The following is a 23,771-nucleotide window of genomic DNA, read 5'->3' on the forward strand; positions in this document are numbered from 1 at the left end:
GTTTAAAGGGACAAAATGCTTCCCCCCCCCCCCACCCTTCTTTTGGGGCTTCCCAGGTGGCACTAGTGCTAAAGAACCCGCCTGCCAATGCAGAAAATCTAAGAGATGTGGGTTCGATCCCTGGGTTGGGAGGATTCCCCAGAGGAGGGCATGGCAACCTATTCCAGTATTTTTGCCTGGAGAATCCCATGGACAGAGGAGCCTGGCAGGCTACGGTCCATGGGGTCATGAAAAGTCCGATACGACTGAAGCAACTTAACCACTCCTTTTCCTGGGCCAAATAAACTTGTTCTTGGAATTGTATTCCATTAATTCAAAAAGCCTTAAAAAATTGACACTTGTAAATGTCACTGTTAACTCATCATTTTATTATTGACTATTTTATGCTTGCAATTGAACTACAAGCTTTGTAAGCTCTGTAAGGTAAAAGACCAAGTATTTCTTGCTTAATTTTACATTTCCTAAGATGGGGAACTTAGTAGTTTTCAAAACTTTTTGCTGATTACTAAATAAACACTCAAAACTGAATCAAATCATAATACAGCAAATAACCTCACCATCTTCTCTACATTGTTAAATTTTTATCTTTTGTACACCATTTACATTTTTGTCATACACATGGTTAAAGTTTTATTATAGCTTTTCTTTTAAAAAGGAAATGATGCAGATATACTAAAACCAACTAAAATATACACATTAGAAATAAACGAATAAGGAAACTTTTTAAAAAGGGAATTAAGAAAAAAAAAAAGGGAATTAAGAAAAGAAAAAAAAAAAGGGAATTAAGTTCCTCAATCAAAGGAACTTGTCATGTGAATAGTTCACCCAATTGGATAAAGACCATCTGCCATCTTTGTGGGATAAAAGCACAACAGACTCGGATGCTAGAATATTGGTTGCATAAGAGACAACTCTCTCTGAATGGCTTCCCACCACCTCCCTCCCCTGGCCCTGTTTTGGAGTTAATATCTAATTTGTGTGCACAGATAATTAAAATCACTTATACTCTGGGGTAACTAGAAGTCGCTAAATTATAAAAACTGATATGACATTCAAGAAACAATATGAAAACTGGCTAGCTCATAAAAAAAGTTAAATATACTTCATTATTTTATCACAATACAATTTTCAAAATGTAACTCATTTAAAAAGTCATATTTTCAAAGAATATCTGATGGAATGGAAAAATGCTCTCAATTATGCTAAATTAAAAAAGCAGGTTCTAATAATCTACACATAATTTTCATAAGAGTACATTTTATATCACACCACATATACTGCGTCTCAAAGGAAATCTATACACAAAATGTTACCAGTGGCTGACTCTGGGTAGGAGAATTACTGATATTTATTTTCTTCTATATACTTTTCTATACTTTTTATATGTTTTACAACAACAACAACAATAAAAATACTACAGCTAAATCAAGAAATGAAAAGCACTTACTCTGTTGGCTCCCCTTCATCAGGTAAGATGTTTCTGGTACACTGAAGTAGATAATTTCGAAGAAACAGACCTCTTAAGGGATGTTGCACACCACGGCACATTTCTACCAAATCTTTCAGAATATCTTTCCTGGACTGAGGAAATGACTTGACGTATACAACTCCAACTGTGATCAACAGATAACTAGAAGGAGGCACCATTTGATTAGAAATAAAATACTCAAGAATTTGACTATATTCAAACACAATATATACAAACATGAAGTAAACAAGACAGGAAGCAGGTTTTCTCCTATGCAATAAAGAAAATACCATCTAATTTAAAATGTAACTGCTTACTGACACCCTTCCATTTATTTATAATATCACCTTTAAACACATTAGGGCTCATAACTGTCATGATATTAACTTTTCTAGTAGTCAAGAAATTAAACAAAATATGTCCATTTTTTTCTATTTTCAAAGTTCCTCAATCATCTATAGTAAGTAGTTATTTATACTTCACAGCTTTAAAAAATCACTATCAAAATGTTAACCTCTATTTGTTAAGAAATTAAATAAAAACCCGCTGATTTTAAAGGATATAACACAAAGTGGGAAATGCAGATATAAAAGCCCGCAGAGTCTTAATAACTTACAGCCTTGGGATAATGTTTCCGGCATACTGTACAAGTTCATAGAGATCTGCCACTTTTCTTCCTTTAGCAAATTCATCTGTCAGGTAAACTTCCAAGTAGTGCAGTTCATCAGAAATAGCCATATCTTTTAACTATCATTAAGGATTTAAAGCTAAGTCAACCTAATAATGTTGACTCTACAACTTGTTGGACTCATTAAATTGGGCAAATTTCTTTTCTTGGAATTGCAGGTTTTTCTTTATTTATTGGGGGTGCGGGGCATACCCCACAGCTTGTGGGATCTTAACTCCTCAACCAGGGACTGAAACTGGGCCATGGCAGTGAAAGCCCAGAATTCTAACCACTAAACCACCAGGGGATTCCTATACTGGGCAAATTTCCTAAGCGTTAGTCATGTAAGAAAGCATGTTTAAATTAAGTAAAGACAGAATTTCTTCTGGGCTTTCCTGACTTTAAGGGTTTTTAAAGATGTCTGGTAAAGCAAAACAATAAAAATAAGATTGCCTGTGAGACTACTAAAGGGTTTTGAAATGGCAAATCATTGATGTCCTTTACATTTCAGAGTCCAGCTTGACAAAATCCTAGCATTAAAAAACCAATTGCTTAATACTTTCAATATCCTTCATGAGTAGTCTGAAAATTGAGATATAACAACAAGCCACATAAAGAAGTGTAAGCACAAAAAGGGGTTTCTGATACTTTTCTCAGCACATTTGCAGGGAGAAGTACTATTTGATTAAGACAACGAGAAATAATACAACTTCCAAAAAACTTAGGGAACAAGCAAAATAAGCCTTATCAAGAAAATAGTATGATCAAAATGTTCTTCAACATTCAAAAGATACAAAGTTCATAGTAGCTCTTTGGTGATAACATAGAAGTCCGCAGTTCACCAAGCATATTAGAAGCATGTTTCAGAGCATCCATAAGCTTGTTTTTGTCCTACAGAAAAACCAAGAGCATTGGTGAGAATGCTTAATTTAAAGAAACATTTAACTTGGCTATACAAACTTTAATCAAGGATCTATTACACAGTTTTAAAAGTATACAGCACCTAAATTATTTTAATCACATAAAAATCAAGTTTAATTTCACCTTGCCTTCACTTTACTGAGAACATAATTCCTCACCAGGCTGCAAATCTCATTTATCTAGGACCGCAAGCTTCCTGGCAATAACTCAAATCTTTAGAACCCTAGCAACTATGAAACTATAGCTCCCTTAATTTATCTTTTACCTGTAAGCAAGAAAACTGGCATACTGATTCTTTTGAAAGAAAGTTACTATTCTGACAATGGCTTGGTCATAGGTTAAACATTCTTCAGAGATGTCTGCAATGACTGTTCCTTTAAGAATGCTTTTCTCCTCACAATGTCCATGTGCCCCACTTAAGACATAAATATAGACAATACCTTCAGATACAGAAACACTGTTCATACACAGAAAGAGGGAGAAGCAAGCACTAGCAAGCTCCATGCCACCCATTTTCTCCACTCTTAGAGTTTTGTTTTTATAAACTGGTTTGCAAGGAAAACAATACAATAGATACAATTTGTTGAAAGAACATATTACTAAGCTTTAGAAACTCTAAGACACTTTACAAAGGCAAGATATTATCATCATCATCAACACAGCAATTTATAATTTAAGTGCCAGCCTATTTGGTTTCATTTCTTAAATTTTATTCCAGAGAAACTATAGTTTCTACACAGAAAATCTACTCTTTCAGAATATGAAAATTAAGTATAGTTTTTAAGGTAGTTCTTGAAAAAAAAATGTGTCTGTTCAGGACAGAAATAAAAGCCTTCAAGGTAGAGGGGAAAGGCTGAACAATTCAAATGGAAAGCATTTTAATACATTTGTTCAACCAGTATTTATTAAGCAACTATTACATGTCAAGTATTCCTAAGGTTTGAGGTATAGAACTGATGAGGTCAGTAATTCAGGTCAGATAGGGTATGGAGATAATACAGTGATGTGTAAACAGAAGGCAGGGTCTCCCATCCTCATGGAGCTTACATTCTGGTAGAGAAGACAGACAATTTCAAACCATAAATATAAAGGTAAGTAAATATTTCAACAGGGCTATCTGCTGAAATTGCTCCACACAGTGCCTGCGGGAGCTGAGGCTGACTATTAGATTTACCATAGCAGTAGTGCTACAGGCTTTAGAAAACACAGCCTAACATTCCCAGGAACACGCAGACTACAACTGTGCCTCTCACACTGTAACTCTTACCAGGCATCTCTTCATCTGGAATGACTGGACCTTCACAGCCTGTATGGCTTCATCCAAGAGTTTCTCCTGCTCATCCTGCGGTGACTGCTGTGTTGTAGGCTAAAAAAATTTTTTTTAAATCTTCCATTAATGTGGCATTAGAACTCTCTTCAAGCAAATCTGTTATTTTCATAGGTCCAGCCATAGTCTACATTACAAAGCTTTCATATAAGGTTCCTTCCATTTCTACATCTCAGACTCATTTATCAATTTTTGACAACTGAACAGAGTGCTGTGCTGTTATTGAAGTTAATAACATAAGACTGCTGAAGGAGAAAAGGAACAGATACAGAGAATTTCTTCTCAGAAACTGACTCAACATTTCTGTGGCAGGTTGTCTTCAAAGAAATATAAGGTGGTGGTTTATGGCTGCCTATGCTCTGCTAATACACTCTAAATCCACCTAGAACATAACCAATCTGTGGTGGTTAAGTACAGTCTAACCCAAATCTCTGAAAGCCTCCTTTTTTCCTAAACTACCTTTCATCTTCATCTTAGTCTATCCTTAAGAAGACCAAGGAACTAGTTTATGAGAACACATATCCTCTTAAGCAATATATAATGAGGGACTAAACAGCTTAGAAATAAAATAGCTAAAACTGTTAACAGTGACTTGTAGTAGAACACCATAAAGAGTACATTTTCTCAAGGGATCTACCTTATCATTTCAAATACAGACAGCTACAGTTAAAATGGACAAAATACATCCATATAGTCTTTTCTTTGCCATCAGAAAAATCTGCTTGCAAAAAGAATTGATCTACCGGTGAAGTAGAGTTAACCACTCCTCCCGTTATGTTGTATAAACACTGTGTTTACACCTTTGCTACAGTAGGCATCACATTATAACTATAAATGATAGTTATTTCTACATCCTTGGAACCCAACACATTGCCAGACACATAATGGATGCTTCATAAATGTTCTCTGTCTGAATGAGTAAGCTGCTTTTAGATTATGTTTTTAATAAAAAGCAACTAAAGAATCAACAGATGAATAGATAAATTGTTATATATATATATATATAAGGAATATTACTCAATCATAAGGAGTGAAGTATTGATAGATGCTATGTGAACTACAAAAAGGTTATGTTAAGTAAAAGAAATCAGACATTTCGGAAGACCACACATTGTGTGACTCCACTGATATGAAATTAGGGCACAGCTCAGAGATACTGCACATTCAGTTCCAGTCCACAGCAGAAAACCAAATATTGCAATAAACTGAGACACATAAACTTTTCAGTTTCGCATATTTACACTGTACTGTAGTCTATTAAGTCTGCAATAGCATTATGTCTAAGTAAATAATGTATATACCTTAATTTTAAAATAATTTATTGCTATAAACTGCTAACCATCATCTGAGCCTTCAGCAAATTTTTGCTGGTGCAGGGTCTTACTTTGATGCTGATGGCTGCTGACTAGTTAGGATAGTGGTTGCTGAAGGTTGTGGAGGCTCTGGTAATTTCTTAAAATAAGACAATAATAAAGTCTGCCTCATGGACTGGTTCTTCCTTTCATGAATGATTTCTCTGTAGCATGTGATAGTCTGATACCATTTTACCCACAGTAGAACTTCCAAAACTGGAGTCAGTTCTCTCAAACCCTGTGTGCTCAGTAGCTCTGCTGCTACGGCTGCTAAGTCGCTTCAGTCGTGTCCGACTCTCTGCAACCCCACAGACGGCAGCCCACCAGGCTCCCCAGTCCCTGGGATTCTCCAGGCAAGAACACTGGAGTGGGTTGCCATTGCCTTCTCCAATGCATGCATGCATGCTAAGTCACTTCAGTTGTGTCCGACTCTCTGCGACCCTATGGACAGCAGCCCACCAGGCTCCTCTGTCCACAGGATTCTCCAGGCAAGAGTACTGGAGTGGATTGCCATTTCCTTCTCCAGAGGCTCAGGAGCTCAGTCATATCCAACTCTTTGGACCGTAGCCTGTCAGGTTCCTCTGTCCATGGGATTTTCCAGGAGAGAATACTGGAGTGGGTTGTCATTTCCTCCTCCAGGGGATCTTCCTGTCCCAGGGATCAAACTTGCCTCTCCTGCGTCCCCTACACTGGCAGGCGGATTCTTTATCACTGTGCCACCTGGGAAGCCCCTCAAACTGCCCTGCTGTATTCACTAAGTTTATGTATATTCTGAATCCCGTGCTGCCATTTTCAACAGTCTTCACAGCACCTTCACTAGGGGTAGAGTTCACATTAAGAAACCACTTTCTTTACTCATTCATACAAAGCAACTCTTCATCTGTTAAAGTTAGATCAGAAGATTTGGCAATTCAGTCACATCTTTAGGCTCCACTTCTGATTCTAGTTCTCTTGTTATTTCCACCACATCTTCAGTTACTTCCTCCACTGAAGTCTTCAACCAACCAAAGTCATCCATGAGGACTTCTTCCAAACTCCTGTGTATGTTGATTTTTTTTTTTTACCTCTTCCCTTGAATCACAAATGTTCTTAATGGCTTCTAGAATGGTGAATCCTTTCCAGAAGGTTTCCAAATTACCCAGATCCATCAAAGGAATTATTATCTATGGCAGCTACAGCCTTATAAAATCTTTTTATTTGGCTGCACTGGGTCTTAGTTGCAGCATGTGGGATCTTCAATCTCTGTTGTAGCATGTGGGATCTTTAGCTGTGGACTCTTAGCTGTGGCATGTGAGATCTAGTTCCCTGACCAGGGATGGAACTGGGCCCCCTCATTGGGAACGCCCAGTCTTAGCCACTGGACCACCAGAGAAATCCCTGGGATATATTTCTTAAATAATAAGACTTGAAATTCAAAACAACTCTTTGATCTGTGAGCTATAGAATGGATGTTGTGTTAACTGGCAGGAAAACAGTATTAATCTCACTGTATGTCTCCATCAGAACTCTTGGGTGTCAGGTACATAATCAATGATTATTAATATTTTGAAAGCAACCCTTTCTTTTCTGAGCAACGGGTCTCAACAGTGAGCTTAAAACATTCAGTAAACTATGTTGTAAACAGATGTGCTGTCATCCAGGCTTTGTTTTCCATTTATGGGCACAGGCCCATACTTCATAAGGACCCTAGGATTTTAGGAATAGTAAATAAATACTGGCTTCAACTTAAAGTCATCAGCTGCACTAGCCCCTAACAAGTCAGCCTGTTCCTGAAGCCAGACACTGACCTCTCTGGCTGTGAAAGTCCTAGATGGTATCGTCTTCCAATAGAAGGCTGTTGTGCCTACAAGGAAGATCCTTGTTGAGTGTAGCCACCATTATTAATTATCTTATCCAGACCTTCTAGGTAACTTGTTACAGCATCTAATACATCAGCATTTGCAGCTTCACTTTGCATTCTTATGGTATGAAGATGGCTTCTTTACATAAACCTTATGAACCAACTTCTGCTAACTTCAAATTTTTCTTATGCAGCTTTCTTACCTCGCTCAGCCTTCACAGAACTGGAGAGGGCCTTGCTCTGAATTAGGCTTTGGCTAAAGGAAATGTGATGGCTGGCTTTATCATCTATCTAGACCACTAAAACTTTCTCCATATCAACCATAAGGCAGTTTCACCTTCCTATCATTCATGTGCTCACTAGAGTAGCGCTTTTAATTTCCTTCAGTAACTTTTCCTTTACATTTACGACTTGGCTAACTGGTACCAGAGGCTAAGCTTTTGACATGTCTTCCTCACTGAGTTTAATCATTTCTAGCTTTTGATTTCACTTGAACTCTTTCAACTCTTCGTTACATTTGAACACTTAAGAGACTATTGTAGGGCAATTAACTGGCTTAATTTCAATACTGTTGTATCTCAGGGAATTGGGAGGCTCAAGGAAAGGGAGAGTACTGGAGAAGAGCTGGTCAGGGAGCAGTGAGATACACACACTTATCAATTAAGTTTGCAGACTTATGTTAAGTACACTTTGTGTCACCTCAAAACAATCAGAACTGATCACCATAACAAATATGATAATGAAAAAGTATGAAATACTGTGAGAATTACCAAACTCTGACACAAAAACACAAAGTGAGCAAATGCTGTTAGAAAAATGGCACCAAAAAGACTTGCTAGATGCAGGATTGCCACAAATTTTCAATTTGAAAAAAAAAAAAATGCAGTAAAGCAAAGTACAATAAAATGAGGTATATTTGCATCCAGAATAGGAAAATCATCCATAGAAACAGAAAGCAGACTGGTGGTTACCAGGAGGGAGAGCGGATGAGTAACTGATTAATGAGCACAGGTTCCTTTTTGGGTGGTAAAAATGTTTTGAAATTGAGTTTCCCTAGGGCATACTTCTGCTTTATTGACTATGCCAAAGCCTTTGACTGTGTGGATCACAATAAACTGTGGAAAATTCTGAAAGAGATGGGAATACCAGACCACCTGACCTGCCTCTTGAGAAACCTATATGCAGGTCAAGAAGCAACAGTTAGAACTGGACAAGGAACAACAGACTGGTTTCAAATAGGAAAAGGAGTATGTCAAGGCTGTATATTGTCACCCTGCTTATTTAACTTATATGCAGAGTACATCCTGAGAAACGCTGGGCTGGAAGAAGTACAAACTGGAATCAAGATTGCCGGGAGAAATATCAATACCCTCAGATATGCAGATGACACCACCCTTATGGCAGAAAGTGAAGAGGAACTAAAAAGCCTCTTGATGAAAGTGAAAGAGGAGAGTGAAAAAGTTGGCTTAGCATTCATAAAACTAAGATCATGGCATCTGGTCCCATCACTTCATGGCAAATAGATGGGGAAACAGTATCAGACTTTATTTTTTGGGGCTCCAAAATCACTGCAGATGGTGACTGCAGCCATGAAATTAAAAGATGCTTACTCCTTGGAAGGAAAGTTATGACCAACCTAGACAGCATATTAAAAAGCAGAAACACTACTTTACCAACAAAGGTCTGTCCAGTCAAGGCTATGGTTTTTCCAGAGGTCATGTATGGATGTGAGAGTTGGACTGTGAAGAAAGTTGAGCACCAAAGAATTGATGCTTTTAAACTGTGGTGTTGGAGAAGACTCTTGAGAGTCCCTTGGACTGCAAGGAGATCCAACCAGTCCATCCTAAAGGAGATCAGTCCTGGGTGTTCATTGGAAGGACTGATGCTGAAGCTGAAACTCCAATACTTTGGCCACCTCATGTGAAGAGTTGACTCATCGGAAAAGACCCTGATGCTGGGAGGGATTGGGGGCAGGAGGAGAAGGGGATGACAGAGGATGAGATAGCTGAATGGCATCACCGATGAACATGAGTTTGAGTGAACTCCGGGAGTTGGTGATGGACAGGGAGGCCTGGCGTGCTGCGATTCATGGGTTCGCAAAGAGTTGGACACAACTGAGTGACTGAACTGAACTGAACTGAGGGCATACTTCTTCATAAGCATAAATAAATATCAAAGAAAAAGTTCAATATCTTTTAAATTGAACACTAACACAACAAAACTATTAGTGTAAAATGCTGACAAGGAGGACATGTGCATTTAAGGATTCTGACTTAATGAAATCCACTATTCATCATGGGCTACTTCTCTGAGATGAAGCAGCGGTTTGGGTTTTTTGACTCCTTACCTCTGGGTGCAATAGATTTAACAATTATTAGAATTAATGGATTTCACTAGGTTCAGAAGGCCAGCTTTGAGATAAGCAGAAATTTTTATTGTGGTAAAACATACACAACGTAAAATTTACCATTTTAACCATTTTTAAGAGTGCAGTTCGGCAGCATAAAGTACATTCACACTGTTTTACAGCCACTGCCACTATCCATCTCCAGAACCTTTTCACATTTCCAAAAGGAAACTCTGTGAGCAATAAACAGTAACTTACCATCCCCCCACTTCTGCCCTAGGCAACTACCACTTTCTGTGTCTAAGAGCTTGACTTCTCTAGGACCTCATATAAGGGGAATTATACAATATTCATTCTTTTGTGTCTGGTTTATTGCACTTGCCATAATATCTTCAAGGTTCATCCATGTTGTAGCATATGTCAAAATGTCCTTTTTAAAAACTTTAATTAATTTATCTATGGCTGCAGTTGGTCTTCATTGCTTTCAGTGGGCTTTCTCTAGTTGTGGCAAGTGGGGGCTACTCTCTACTTGTGGTGCTTTTCTCTTATTGCGGACTACGGGTTCTAGGGCTCTCAGCTTAGCTGCCCAGTGGCATGTGGAATCTTCCCAGACCAGGGATCGAACCTGTGTCCCCTGCATTGGCAGGCAAATTCTTAACCACATTCTTAACCACTAGAACATCAGGAAGATCCAAAATTTCCTTCTTTTTGAGGTTAAATAATATTCCATTGTGTGTATATACCATTTTGTTTATCCATTCTTCTGCTGATGGATATTTGGGTATAGTACTACCTTTTGGCTACTGTGTATAATTATATGGCAAATAAAAGTGTGGTTATAAAGAGGTTGGGTACATGCTCAGTCTCTAAATCATGTCCAATTCTTTGCAATCCCATGGACTGTAGTCCTCCTGGCTTCTCTGTCCATGGGATTCTCCACCAAGAATACTGGAGTGGGTTGCCTTTTCCTTCCCCAGGGGATCTACCCAATCCAGGGAGCGAACCCGTGTTTGTTGTGTCTCCTGCATTAGCAGGTGGATTCTTTATCACTGAGCCATCTGGGAAGCCCTATAAACAGATTACAAACAATTCAAAAATATTTGTATAGAATTGACTAGACTCAGTAATCTATAAGCAAATTAGCAAAATTTTCCTATTTTGTATCAACTGGGGTTAAAATTAATAGAAAAGTATATATACAAAATGTAGAAAATAAAGAGATAAAGCTATAATGAAGAAATGTACTTTTACATATTACTTGTAAGACAATGCAGCTGGCTATTCTAAAGGAACATCTAGATGCCCTTCCTACCAAGAATGGCACTGAGCAGGACAGTTTAACATGAACATGATTTCACTACACACAAATTAGGTAACCAATGACCCCTCACTCATAAAAGGGGTTCTGCATTTACGAATGACTCTACATAGCAGTTATATGCATCAGAGAAAAATGGAAACACTAGAGTCAAAATCAAATTAACATTTGTGATTAGACCCCTTTTAGCTCATAGATTCAAGCCAAATAGCTCTCACAAGTCTACAGTTAAAAGGAGCAGAGAAAACAAAGGTCACTATGAACATATCACTTATAAAACTAGTTCCCATTCAAACAATGTGCTTTCATTTCCTCTTGCAAACAAGGATAATAGGATTACTTGTATCATTGTTATGAGTAATAAAGTGAAATGACACCGATAAAGCTTGAAAATTGCTTAGCACTTAGTAATAAGCATTTCACATAAGTGTTCCCATTATTATTATATTCCCCATAGATACCGGCAATTATCTACAACCATCCTAGAGACTTGTCGATCTCTCCACTCATACAGATGTTTTCAAGATAGATGTAATCAAACAATGCAATGTTAATCAACTATAAAATGGAAATAACACATCTCACAAAGATACAGAATTTCATTATGTTAATGAAAACACTATTTTTTAAAAAGACCATAAGACAAAAAATAGCAACTGAAGTAGGGAGAACTAAGCATGATGAAGAATGGGAATATCCAAACATGTATTTTAATACCAGCATCTCCAATTTCATTTACCAATAAATTTCCCCAGGAATCCTGTGATGGCACACACCATGAGCATTTACTTCCCCCAGCTTCATCTACTAGCAAGACACATTCTTCTCCACCTAGAAAATTTCTACTCACTGTCCTCAGAATCTCAGTTCACATGTTACTTCCTGTAATCTTTCCCATACTCCCCAGAACCGCCTCTCCTTTCATGGCCCCACAGCACTGAACTGACCGACTGTCCTCAATACTCAGACTGTACTACATTAAGTTCCATAAGTATGTCTTCCCTGCTAGACTCTTTGAAGTTCTTTGAAAGCATGGGCTATGTTTTCAGTGCCCAGCACAGTGCATGACATAAAAGGCAAACAAGATGCATGATAAATTGAACTGAATTAGAATTGGGAAGGGCCAAAAAGAGAACATTTGTTTTCAGATGCAAAAAGGAGACTCAAGAATGAGTGACTTACCCAAGTCACAGAGACAGTGGCTGTGACAAGACTACTACTCAAGTTTTCTTTCCCAGTAAAATTCGCGAGGATAGGACAGTGTGTCTCGTTCACTATTCCAAACTGGCTCCTCAAGCACAGAACGGGGATATATAAGAGATCCTCAAGTAGGTGCTTTTTTATTACAAACACTATAAATGTCAATCCATAAATGTTGAGAAACAGACAACTGCTAGTTTAATTTTTGCACCATTCTTATATCAATCCCCAACTAAGAATTCAGAGAAATAAGCAAAATCACCTTGTACGGCATCATATTACATGAAAGCAATGTATGTCAAACATTCTGATTTTTGGCATTAGCGCATTTAAAGTGAAGGCTGTTTCCAGGCTTACAGGTTTTGAGAAGCCTGTCTACACAAACTGAATAGTTTGATAACTAAAACTGACATACCGTACACCGACATGCAAAAACATTATTTATACAGCACAGACTATGTCAAACGCTAATAAAATGCAAGTGACAACTTGCCTTTGTGGAAACTAGACACAAGGATTCACATTTTGAGGAAGTTCAAGTTCACGAGCCAACAGCTACACCACGATTTGCTGCCAGCATGGGGAGGCGCTGAGGAGAATGCCTACTTCCAGTGAGTAAAAGATTTGGATTTCATCAATGGGGAAGGCAGTAAGACAGCCAGGGCGCCCAGTGAACAAATGTTAAAGGAAACAAGCAGTCTCTTTTTTGTCTCTCAGAATTAATGGATATCAGATAGTATGAGTCCTCCCAGGAAATTCACCTAAGCCAGTCCCTAAGAGCCAATCTAAGAGGCCCATGAGGCTAAAAAAGGCCTGGGCACTATAAAGGACTCTCCAGAAGGTATTTCTTGCACAAGAAAGGGACACGAAAGCGCTACCAGGCACAAAGGTGGAACCGTCAGCAAGGGAGCAGCCTTTGGGCGGGTCCCAACGCCACCTCTGAGCCTCAGGCCCTCCGTACGCCCCCGTTCCAGCCAGACGCCCAGACCCAGCACTAGAGATCCCCTCAAGGCGGGGCGGTGACCAACTCACTCAGAGGGGTCGCAGGCCCTTACTTACTCTCAGAGCTACCGAGCGAATACACCCCCTCAAACAGCAACGGCCAGGGCCAGGCGCCGCCGCCCACCCGATCCTGGATCGGCCCGCCTGCGGCCTTCCCCGGCCTGTCCCCCAACCCGTAGGCCAAGCCTGGCTGGTATTAGCTCCGATCCGGCTGCTGGGCCCCGACTCCGCCTGCACGATTCCAAAGCGGTGGGAGTGAGCAGTGGCTGGGAAAAGGGTCAGCCCCGGGCCCGCCGCCCCTCAGCACTCACCATGGCGACTCCCCTAAGCCTGCAGCGAGCAGCACCCACCCCGCGCGGAGCCTCCCGCGGTCAGGTGACTCTGCGGCCCCTCCAAGCCCCGCCCCCTCTGGCTCCGCCTTCGGACCCAGCAGAGGGCTCCTCGATTGGTCCCCCAACTCCGGTTATTTATTGGTCCCTGTCACTTCACGGTGGACTGACGGACCTAGGCGCCAGCCAATCTCTCCACAGTGTGTGAGAGGGCGGGGCAGTGCGGAGTAGCGGGGAAACCCTCGGAGGCAGGAAGGGGCCGCCGGAGGGAAAGGCAGCGTTCGAGTCTCTCTAGAAGGGAGGAATGGAATGAGTGGGAGCCATCCCAGCGCATTCACGTTTGGCCTTGACGTGTGTACTCGCAGCGCGCACGCGCAGAAGAATGGCCAGAATTGGTTTGCGGGGCAGTGTAACTTCTAGTCCCAACCAATCCAGATGCAGCGAGGGGGAGGGGGCCCAGCCTTAACTGGCGAGCGCAGCAGCTGCGCGCGGGTTTCGTCGGGTCTCAGCTGTGGCTGTCTTCCTAGTCCGCACCATGGAGTCTGGTCTGATCAGGCGTTTAGCCCCGCGCCTGGGCATCGTCGAGCCGGAGGTGCTGAGGTGAGTCGGGCTGCGCACGCCCCAGTAGCCCTGCGCCCTCCTCAAATGAGGCCCATGCTTTTCCCGCGCAACGGCAGGATTTAGGCTCTACATCAAGAAAATCCTCCCGGCAGTGGGCTCTGTGAGCTGGCCGGACGGGCGAGCGGCCCCTGGGACCAGCTAGCACTGTGAGATGCACGGTGGCGGGAAAGGGAGAGAGGCGGAGAACGTGGGTCGTTTCCCTGAAACTTACAGAGAGTGCGTTTACGGCAGAGGCAGACGGGATACAGACCCCCAAGGAGGGCAGTGTCTGGTGGCAACCAAATGCAGGAAACGAAATAGGATGGGTGTGCGGAGCCGCCGAGGGTGGGGCGGAGCGCGGCCTGTGCCTGCTTTTAATTTAAACAAACAAACAAACAAACAAAAACTTTTCAGAAAGCCTTGGAGGGGTTGCCGTTTGTTTTGAGACTCGATTGATAGAAGCAGCCAGCCACGGGAAGGTGTGGGAAGAGGGCCCAAGCTGGCACAGCAAACTGTACAAAAGCCCGGAGATGGGAAGGGCCTTTGCAAGATCCAGGGTTAGAAATAAAGTATTTCTAAATACTTTAAACTGTGAAGGGCAGGACTTAACTCTGGAGGGCAGGGCTAGGATGGGTGCCTGGGCTGTGGATTAGTTGAGGGAAGGGAAGGAGCACTCTTAAAAGACAGGAATTATGGCCTTCTGCACTCTTAATTGTTTAGAACAGTGGTTCTTGAAGTGTAGTCCCTGGACCAGCAGCATCAATATTTTTTGCCACTTGGTAGAAATGCACGTTCTTGGGCCCCACTCTAGGCCTACTGATAAAAAACTTGGGGCTTGTTTTCACACGCTCCAAGGTGACTGTCATGTACAGTAAAGCTTGAGAACCACTGATTTAGGGGAAGGAGGAACCCTGGTCTCACCTGCCTGCCTCTGTCTGTCATAGTTCATGCTTGGTCCAGTAATGGAAGGCTGAAAGAAGGGTTGGCCTTTTTTGGAGAATTTCAAGAACTTAATTCTTCCTGAAAGGATTGGAGCACAGTGATGTTTGGAGTCAGAGGGTTTGCTCTGTCTTGTAGAACCCTGTCCTTCCCCAAAGGATGTGAGTTTCATTCCCAGCCTCAAATAAACGTGCCTAAGAGTTAGGGTCAGAATGAAGTTCACCAGGCTGAATTTATTGCTTACCAAAGTATTAGGCAAACTTCTGAAAAAGAAGGAGTTTTAGTGAATGTGTTGCTCAGGAAAGCAGAGGAGTACTTGCGACTGTCCCATGTGAAGTGTGTTGGCCTGTCTGCACGAACCACAGAAACCAGCAATGCAGTCATGTGTCTGGACCTTGCAGCTTCCTGCATGAAGTGCCCTTTGGACAGGGTAAGTAGGTCCCACTGAATGTCTGAATAATCTGGTGTGGCACTGAAGTTGAATCATATGTTTTCATTTCTGGTTGTACTAGCCCCTGTCACAACTCTGTTTTAGAATTTTCATCCAGAATATGTTATTCTAGATGAAGTTTAGAACCATTTTGTCAAGTTGGAGAAAAAAACTTTTTTGCAACGATCTCTTTACTCTTTACTACATAGTTTCCCTGAGCACTTCTTTCCTTATACAAAGCCATCTATCAAACTGCCACTAGCATCATCCTCCTAAATCACATACTTTAAAACCATCGTATTATTTTTCTTCCAATGTCACAGTGGTTGAGAGCCAAGCTATGGCAAGACTCACGTGTTGAGACCAGATCTCAGCACCGCCAGTTACTAGTTCTGTGAGTCTCTTGTGTCCTCATCTATCAAGTAGGGTAAGAGGTATCCATTTCACTGGATAATTGTAAGGAAGAAACACAATATACTATATATATATAGTTGGTATATATATATACACAATATACAATATATATGTAGCACTCTTAACACAGTGCCTGTCACATAATGCTACACTGATAAAATGGTGGCATGGTAAACACCATTCGCTTCCAATGGGTTGGCTCCCCATTACCATCAAATTCTCCAGCCTCTCTTGAACCCTGCTAACCTCAAGCTATACTGTTCGCTTGACAGACCATGCACCTTAGTGGCTGACTTTTACATGCACTGCCTTTATTTTTTAAACCCAGGGTGCTCTTCTAGCAAGCTTCTGTTTGTCTTAAAATGACCCCACTTTGCTGTTACATCCTTTATTAAGCTTTTCTTCCCCAGGCAGAGTTGGTGTCCCTCAGTTGTTATCCCTCCTGTTTCTCTCCAGTTTCTGTCTCCTGTCCCTTTCACACACACTTACCCTCCCCACGCTACTCCCACTATTTCACTCCTTCGTTTTTCCAGTGGATTACAAATTGGCACCTTTGTTAAAACAAGTAACCTTATATATGTCTTCTGTGTTTTTTAATTCGTGGGCTTCACACATGGCACTACTGGTAAAGAATCCACCTGCCAATGCAGGACACACAAGAGACATGGGTTCTCTCCCTGGGTTGGGAAGATTCCCTGGAGTAGGAAATGGCACCCCAGTCCAGTATTCTTGCCTGGAAAATTACATAGGCAGAGGAACCTGGCAGTCCATGGACCTGGTTACAGTCCATGGGACCTCAAAAGAGTCAGACACAACTGAGCATGCACACATACACGTGTGCATACACACACATTTTTTAGCTCACAGCTTGGCATTGGTAGCACTATGTTGTATTTTAAATCATCTGCACACACGTGTGACATGACTGCCTTTCTATAGGTAGCTTCTATAGGTAGCTTTCTATAGGTGAGCTTATTATGAGCATTACTTATCTTGCCTGACATGGTTACTGATTTTTGAGTAAATGAAGCTAAACCTTTAGGTAGTGTGACTTGCCACAGAAATAATTAATTTTGAAAAGTTAGCTTATTAAACAAGTGTTAAAGGTACTAATATAGAGCACTTATGATTTTTATGATTCATTTCTTTTTCCTTTCAAAGGCTTACTTGATTAAACTTTCTGGCTTGAACAAGAAGATGTATCAGAGTTGTCTTAAATCTTTTGAGTGTTTATTGGGCCTGAACTCAAATATTGGAATAAGAGACCTAGCAGTACAGTTTAGCTGTACAGAAGCAGTGAACTTGGCTTCAAAGATACTGCAAAGGTATGAGGCATATAATTAAAACTCAATACTGATACGTAAAATGGAAGTATCCAATGTCCTGGAAATTTTCAGTTTAAAAAATAACTAACATGCTGAAGTGACAGAATGTATTTCTTATACATTTAAACTTACACATTGATGAGTTCTTATTTGCATTTTCAGTCCCTTTGAAACAATATTTTCTAACAAATAACTCTGTAAACACTGCTTTTACTTAGCTATGAGTCCAGTCTTCCACAAACACAGCAAGTGGATCTTGACTTATCCAGGCCACTTTTCACCACTGCTGCACTGCTTTCAGCTTGCAAGTAAGTATTCCTTTTACCAGTCAGGAAAGTCTGTAATTTATAAATAAATTCCTCATTCCCAAAGAATACTTCTAATTTAGTTGATTTCAACTCAAAGCATATTTTCCTAAATAACATTAATAGTGGCCAAGTCACCCGAGTCTCAGTTTATCCCACAACAGATATGACAACTAGGAATTAATGTTGCCCGAAGCCTACTTGCCAATATATATAAGCTGGATAATCTGATTTCAGGGTCTGCCTTTTATAAATCATGAAATCTGTCATTAAAATAGCATTTAGTTATGATTTTCCAGTCACATTTTTAAAGTATTGATTACAACTCTTTTTCAAGTAGTTTATAAAACATTTCATTAATAAATTCTTAATTTGAATCTTTGGGATTATCTATATGTATACTGACTAAAATTTTACCCTGGAAATATTGGTAATTGCTATCTTCATCTAAAGTTGTCTTATTTTATCTTGCTGGAAAACTCCTCAGAAAACAAAATTAGTTGGCTGTTAGGAAATAGGTTTTTTACTACCTAACCACTAATTTTGATGTGTTTGGCTCTGTTAGCTACTATTAGTGATTAATTGGCCTTAATAGAAAATGCCCTTTAATTCAATAAAAGTATATGGAGGGAATATGGCTATTATAGAAAACAATATGGACAACCTTACTTTTGAAACCAAGTTTCACTGAGCAAAAAAAGATTCAGATAGGTCTGTTATCTGAATTAAGAAGCTTTCTTTGTTATTTTTCATTAGTGATTGTTGTGAATTATTATTAGGGAGGGAGTTTTTGGAGGTGAGAGTGGTTTATATTCTTGTAATAGTATAAATATAAGCATTTTGAGTTAAAGTGAATTAAATATTTTAACATGCTGTAATTGACATTCAGCAAATAGTTAATATCTGAGATTTACTAGAAAGAGTTCTATAAGGCATGAAGCACTACAGTAGATGTCTTTCATGTGTCCAGTTTGTTATATAACAGATAACGTGTATATTATAATTCTTGCAGTACAATAAATAACTAAATAAATAGCTTTAAAAGGTAAGTTTGCATGGTTTTTAGCTAATGATATGTGTGTGAAGTAAAGGGAAAATTAAACAGTTGGGAGCTCTTCATTAAAGCCTGAGTGGAAAGGAAATAAGTTGATAACTGTTTGGTCAAAGAAGATAATAGTACTGATCTTAAGAACTGCAGTTTATCAAATTCTTTTGTAGGATTCTAAAGCTAAAGGTGGACAGAAATAAAATGGCAGCCACATCTGGAGTTAAAAAGGCCATATTTGATCGACTCTATAAACAATTAGAAAAGATTGGGCAGCAGATTGACAGTGAGTAATTCAATCCATGTTTCTAGAATGTGTCACTTGAAAATGTAAACCTGATGGTAAAAGTTAAATATTTTCAAACTTGCAAACTAGCTGCTTTCTGAATTATATATTTACTATAGATGAGATCAATTTTTAGTAAGAAAATTACTCTTTATTTTCAGTAACAAAATTACTGTTTGTTTTCAAATAAATAGCTTAATAACTAAAAACAACAATTTAAAAATATGCTGTAATTCTGTAAATTCATGCCTAGAGAATAGATTCTCCCTTTTGAAGTCTGACAAGAAAAGCCAAAGAAAAGAGAAAGCAAGATAATTTCCCTTCTCCTTATCCTAGTATTTGGTCATTCGAGATACCTAATTTTTATTTGTGATCCAAAATACACCCCAAAACTGAAATTAAAAATAGGAGAAAAATGAACTCAGATGATATATATATATATGTGTGTGTATGTGTGTGTGTGTATATATATATATGTGTGTATTTTCGCCCCCCTTAAAGGAGAACCTGGAGATTCAGCTACTCCACCACAGAAGAAAAAGAAGACAGTGATTGAACCTTCAGCAAAGGGTGAGGCATGTTAATACTAGATGAAGATTGAATTTGGTACAATAGGATTAGTGTACAATGGATTTAATGCAGTGAATGGCCCTTTGCTGCTTTAGTAGCTTGCCTTAACAAGAGTCAGATTTTACATTTGCAGCAACATGGATGGACCTAGAAATTATCATACTAAACAAAATAAGTCAGAGAAAGACAAATACCAGTGATAGCACTTCTAGATGGAGTCTAAAATATGACACAAATGAACTTATTTATGAAACAGACAGACTCACAGACACAGAGAACAGACTTGTGGTTGCCAAGGGGGCAGGGGTGCAGGAGAGGGTTGCCTTGGGAGTTTGTGACTATCAGATGCAAACTATGTATAACGGATGGATAAACAACAAGGTCCTACTGTATAGCAGGTACAGCAGGGAACTATATTCAGTGTCCTGTGATAAACCATAATGGAAAAGAATATAAAAAAGTATATATATAATGTGTGTGTATGTGTGTGTGTAATTGAATCACTTTGTTTTGCACCAGAAACTGTCACAACATTGTAAATCAACCATACTTCATTTAAAAACAAAAAGGGTCAGATTTTAGCTCAATCCTGTCAGTTAATCATTGATAATACCAGTTTTCCAAGCAGTAGTTTACACAAGTACTGTGTAATTAAGAATATATCTGATGGCCAATAAACACGTGAAAAGATGCTCAACATTACTAATTATTAGAAAAAAGAAAGTGTTAGTTGCTCAGTTGTGTCCAACTCTGTTTGACCCCAGGGACTGTAGCCCACCAGGCTCCTCTGTCCATGGGATTCTCCAGGCAAGAACACTGGAATGAGTTGCCATTTCCTCCTCCAGGGGATCTTCCCAACCCAGGGATCGAAGCGGGGTCTCCCACATTGTAGGCAGATTCTTTACCATCTGAGCCACCAGGGAATCAAAACTTCAATGAAGTATCACCTCATGCTAGTCAGAAAATGGCCATCATAAAAAAATCTACAAACAATAAATGGTAGAGTGGGTGTGGAGAAAAGGGATCCCTTCTGCACTGTTGGTGGGAATGTAAACTGATAGAACCATTATGGAGACCAGTATGGCGATTCCTTAAAACGCTAGTAATAACTCTACCATATGACCCCGCAGCCCCACTACTGGGCATATACCCTGAGAAAACCATAAATGAAAAAGGCACATGTGCCCCAGTGTTCATAGCAGCATTGTTTACAATAGCTAGGACATGGAAGCAACTTAGATGTCCATCGACAGATGAATAAAGATGTGGTGTGTGTGTATATATATATATATGTATATACACACATATTCATACAATGGAATATTACTCAGCCGTAAAAAAGAACACATTTGAGTCACTTGTAGTGAGGTGGATGAACCTAGAGCCTGTTATACAGAGTGAAGTAAGTCAGAGAAAAACAAATATACTATCAGTTCAGTCACTCAGTCATGTCTGACTCTTTGAGACCCCATGGACTGCAGCATGCCAGGCTTCCCTGTCCATCACCAACTCCTGGAGCTTACTCAAACTCATGTCCATCAAGTTGGTGATGCCATATTAAAGCATATATAATGGAACCTAGAAATATGATATTGATGAGCCTATTGCAGGAAGGATTGGAGACACAGATGTAGAGGACGTAGTCATGGAGGGAGAGAGTAGGACGAACGGAGAAAGTAACATCAATATACATACACTATCAGGTGTAAGATGGATAGCCGGTAAGAAGTTGCTATGTAGCACAGGAAGCCCAGTCTGGTGTTCTGTGATGACCTGGAGGGATGCGATGAGGGGAGGGGAGGGAGGCTAGGAAGGGAGGGAATGTATGTATAATTATGACTGATTTGCATTGTTTTATGGCAGAAATCAATACAACACTGTAAAAATTTTTTTCTTAATACTTAAATTTTTAAAAATAGAAGAAAAAGAATACATCTGAAGACAAACTGTTTAGGTTCAAATTCTGCTTTATCACCTACTGGCTGTGCAGTTTTAGGAAAGTGACAATTTCTGTGAACCTCAATTTCCTAATCTATAAAATGTGATTGATGTTAGCACCCATTTCATAGAATTGTGGTGAAGACTGAATGGGATAAAACAAAGTGCTTGGTTCAAGGCTTGATAAATGTTAACTATCATCAAGAAGTCTTGAAATGCTTGGAGTATAAGGGAGAGTGAAAAACCGATATGTTAACTTCTATTTCCACTTTTCATTTTGGTATCTTATTCCCTGTTACCTTAATTAAGATAGACATTTTAAAGTAAATAAGCTTAATTCTTTCTTACTTATTTATACCATAAGGATTTTGCAACATTAAAAAAATGTTTTTTCTCTCGTAGAAATAGAAAATGCAGTAGAGACCCTACATAAACCGCAGAAAGATGAAGATCTGACACAAGATTATGAAGAATGGAAAAGGAAAATTTTGGAAAATGCTTCTAGAGCTCAAAAGTCTGCAACACAGTGATTTCAGCTTCCAGACTAACTTGTACTGCAAACCAGCAGTGCATCTGCCACCTCAAGGAAAACGTGAGGACTTTGGAAATTTGTTTAAACTTTTAAAACAAAGATCCTATTCTTAGTGGCAAAGAAGCCAGCCTTGGGGCTGAGCAGGATGGCTCTGATATGGGCAGCAAATTCATTAGATCAGCCACGGTGCCTGGTTGACTCAGCCTTGGCTCCCCACAGGTCTGTACTCTGCAAAATGTAATTGACGCCATTTTGCTTTTTTGTTTTGTTTTAAGCAAAAGACAGTCTCCTGCCCTATCCATAATATGAATTTCAGGCTGAATGGAGTCTAAGGATTTTACTTTTTTAAGTTTTTGTGTAAATCTCTTGGTTTGAATAAATCCGTATATGGTACAATCTTAAGTTAATAAATATTATTTTTATATGCATTCAAAGTGTACTTGTTAAACAAGTGTACTTGTTAAAGTTTGGGAGAATTCTTGTGATGCCAAAAGCTGCCTTCTCTGAGGGGAAAAAAGACCCAGGTTGCTGAACTGAACCATACTGCTCCCCAGAGCACAAACTCTTGAATCAGGCTTTCTGGGTTTAAAACCCTGCTCAGCTCTTACCACCTGTGAAACCTTGAACAAGTTAATTAGCTTCTTTATCCTTCATCTGGTTATCCCTATAGCCCAGATGTTAAAGAATCTGCCTGCAATGCAGGTTAGATCCCTGGGTCAGGAAGATCCCCTGGAGAATGAAATGGTAATCCACTCCAGTATTCTTGCCTGGAGAATTCCATGGACAGAGGAGCCTGGTGGGCTATAGTCCATGGGGTCACAAAGAGCTGGACACAGCTAAGTGACTAACACACATCCTTCATCTATAAGTAGGAATAAAAGAGATGTCTACCTCATAGAATAATTGGAGGAGTATCTGAGCCAATACATGTAAAGCATTTAGTGTGGCTCCTGGTATAAGTAGTAAGTATTAAAATATAGAAAGAAACACTTATAGAGGTCTCACATAAATATATATTAGCATCATATTAAAAAATTAAGAAATAAACCAAGGTGTGACAACATGGATGGACCTAGAGTGTTAAGTGAAGTAGGTCAGAGAAAGAAAATTACCGTATGGTCTCACATGTGGAATCTAAAAACAAACAGAAACAGGCTCAGATACAGAGAACAAAGCGGTGGTTGCTAGAGGGGAGGAGGGTCAAGGGGATGAGTGAAATAGATGAGGGAGATTAAAAGGTACATGCTGATTCATGTCAATATATGACAAAACCCACTACAATATTGTAAAGTAATTAGCCTCCAACTAATAAAAATAAATGAAAAATAAATAAAAGGTACAAACTATGTGTTATAAATAAGTCATGGGGATGTAATGTACAGCATAGGGAGTATGGTAGATAATGTAATCACTGTATGATGACAGATGGTAACTAGACTGGTGGTCATTTCATAATGTATAGAAATATCAAGTCACTATATTGTACACCTGAAACTTATATAATATTGTAAGTCAATTATACTTTAAAAAAGAGAGACCAAGGTTTATTTTCTTTGCTATCTACATACTGAAAAATATAACCTTACTAAATACTACTTATTTTAAAACTATGGAAA

At 39.5% G+C, this 23,771-nt stretch overlaps 2 protein-coding genes and 1 pseudogene across 4 annotated transcripts in view; 1 reads left to right on the plus strand and 2 right to left on the minus strand.

Moving 5' to 3' along the window:
* Positions 1-13,885, minus strand: part of VPS35 (VPS35 retromer complex component) — a 28,718-nt gene extending 14,833 nt beyond the window's left edge. Inside the window, exons 1-5 of the mRNA XM_043898365.1 lie at positions 13,754-13,885; positions 4,324-4,422; positions 2,930-3,026; positions 2,085-2,208; positions 1,448-1,630 (exon numbers count right to left, since the gene is read on the minus strand). Of these exons, the coding sequence (XP_043754300.1) occupies positions 1,448-1,630; positions 2,085-2,208; positions 2,930-3,026; positions 4,324-4,422; positions 13,754-13,756 (506 nt within the window). The 5' untranslated portion in view covers positions 13,757-13,885. The remainder of the gene's footprint in view (positions 1-1,447; positions 1,631-2,084; positions 2,209-2,929; positions 3,027-4,323; positions 4,423-13,753) is intronic.
* On the minus strand, positions 6,373-8,058 carry LOC122691413 (annotated as a pseudogene).
* Positions 13,859-22,583, plus strand: ORC6 (origin recognition complex subunit 6). 3 transcript variants are annotated; one of them, XM_043898367.1, is made up of 7 exons: positions 13,859-14,371; positions 15,611-15,740; positions 17,316-17,479; positions 17,698-17,787; positions 19,003-19,115; positions 19,617-19,685; positions 22,026-22,583. In XM_043898367.1, exons 1-7 carry the CDS (start codon positions 14,307-14,309, stop codon positions 22,151-22,153), a joined length of 759 nt encoding a protein of 252 aa, XP_043754302.1. In that variant the 5' UTR covers positions 13,859-14,306; the 3' UTR covers positions 22,154-22,583. The 3 variants fall into 3 exon arrangements, with proteins under 3 accessions (XP_043754302.1, XP_043754301.1, XP_043754303.1); XM_043898366.1 differs by having other exon boundaries at positions 13,969-14,371; positions 15,560-15,740; XM_043898368.1 differs by having other exon boundaries at positions 13,976-14,371; positions 15,619-15,740.
* Positions 22,584-23,771: the final 1,188 nt, after the last annotated feature.

The sequence above is a fragment of the Cervus elaphus genome, chromosome 4 (genome assembly GCF_910594005.1).
Source record: "Cervus elaphus chromosome 4, mCerEla1.1, whole genome shotgun sequence".
Taxonomy (NCBI): Eukaryota; Metazoa; Chordata; class Mammalia; order Artiodactyla; family Cervidae; genus Cervus; species Cervus elaphus.

Excerpts from the sequence above, each read along its gene's own strand:
- ORC6 (XM_043898366.1), top strand. The coding sequence starts at position 14,307 with ATGGAGTCTGGTCTGATCAGGCGTTTAGCCCCGCGCCTGGGCATCGTC. Across the intron at positions 17,480-17,697 it reads GCTTCAAAGATACTGCAAAG|CTATGAGTCCAGTCTTCCAC; the intron begins GTATGAGGCATA and ends GCTTTTACTTAG. Across the intron at positions 19,116-19,616 it reads GATTGGGCAGCAGATTGACA|GAGAACCTGGAGATTCAGCT; the intron begins GTGAGTAATTCA and ends CCCCCCTTAAAG.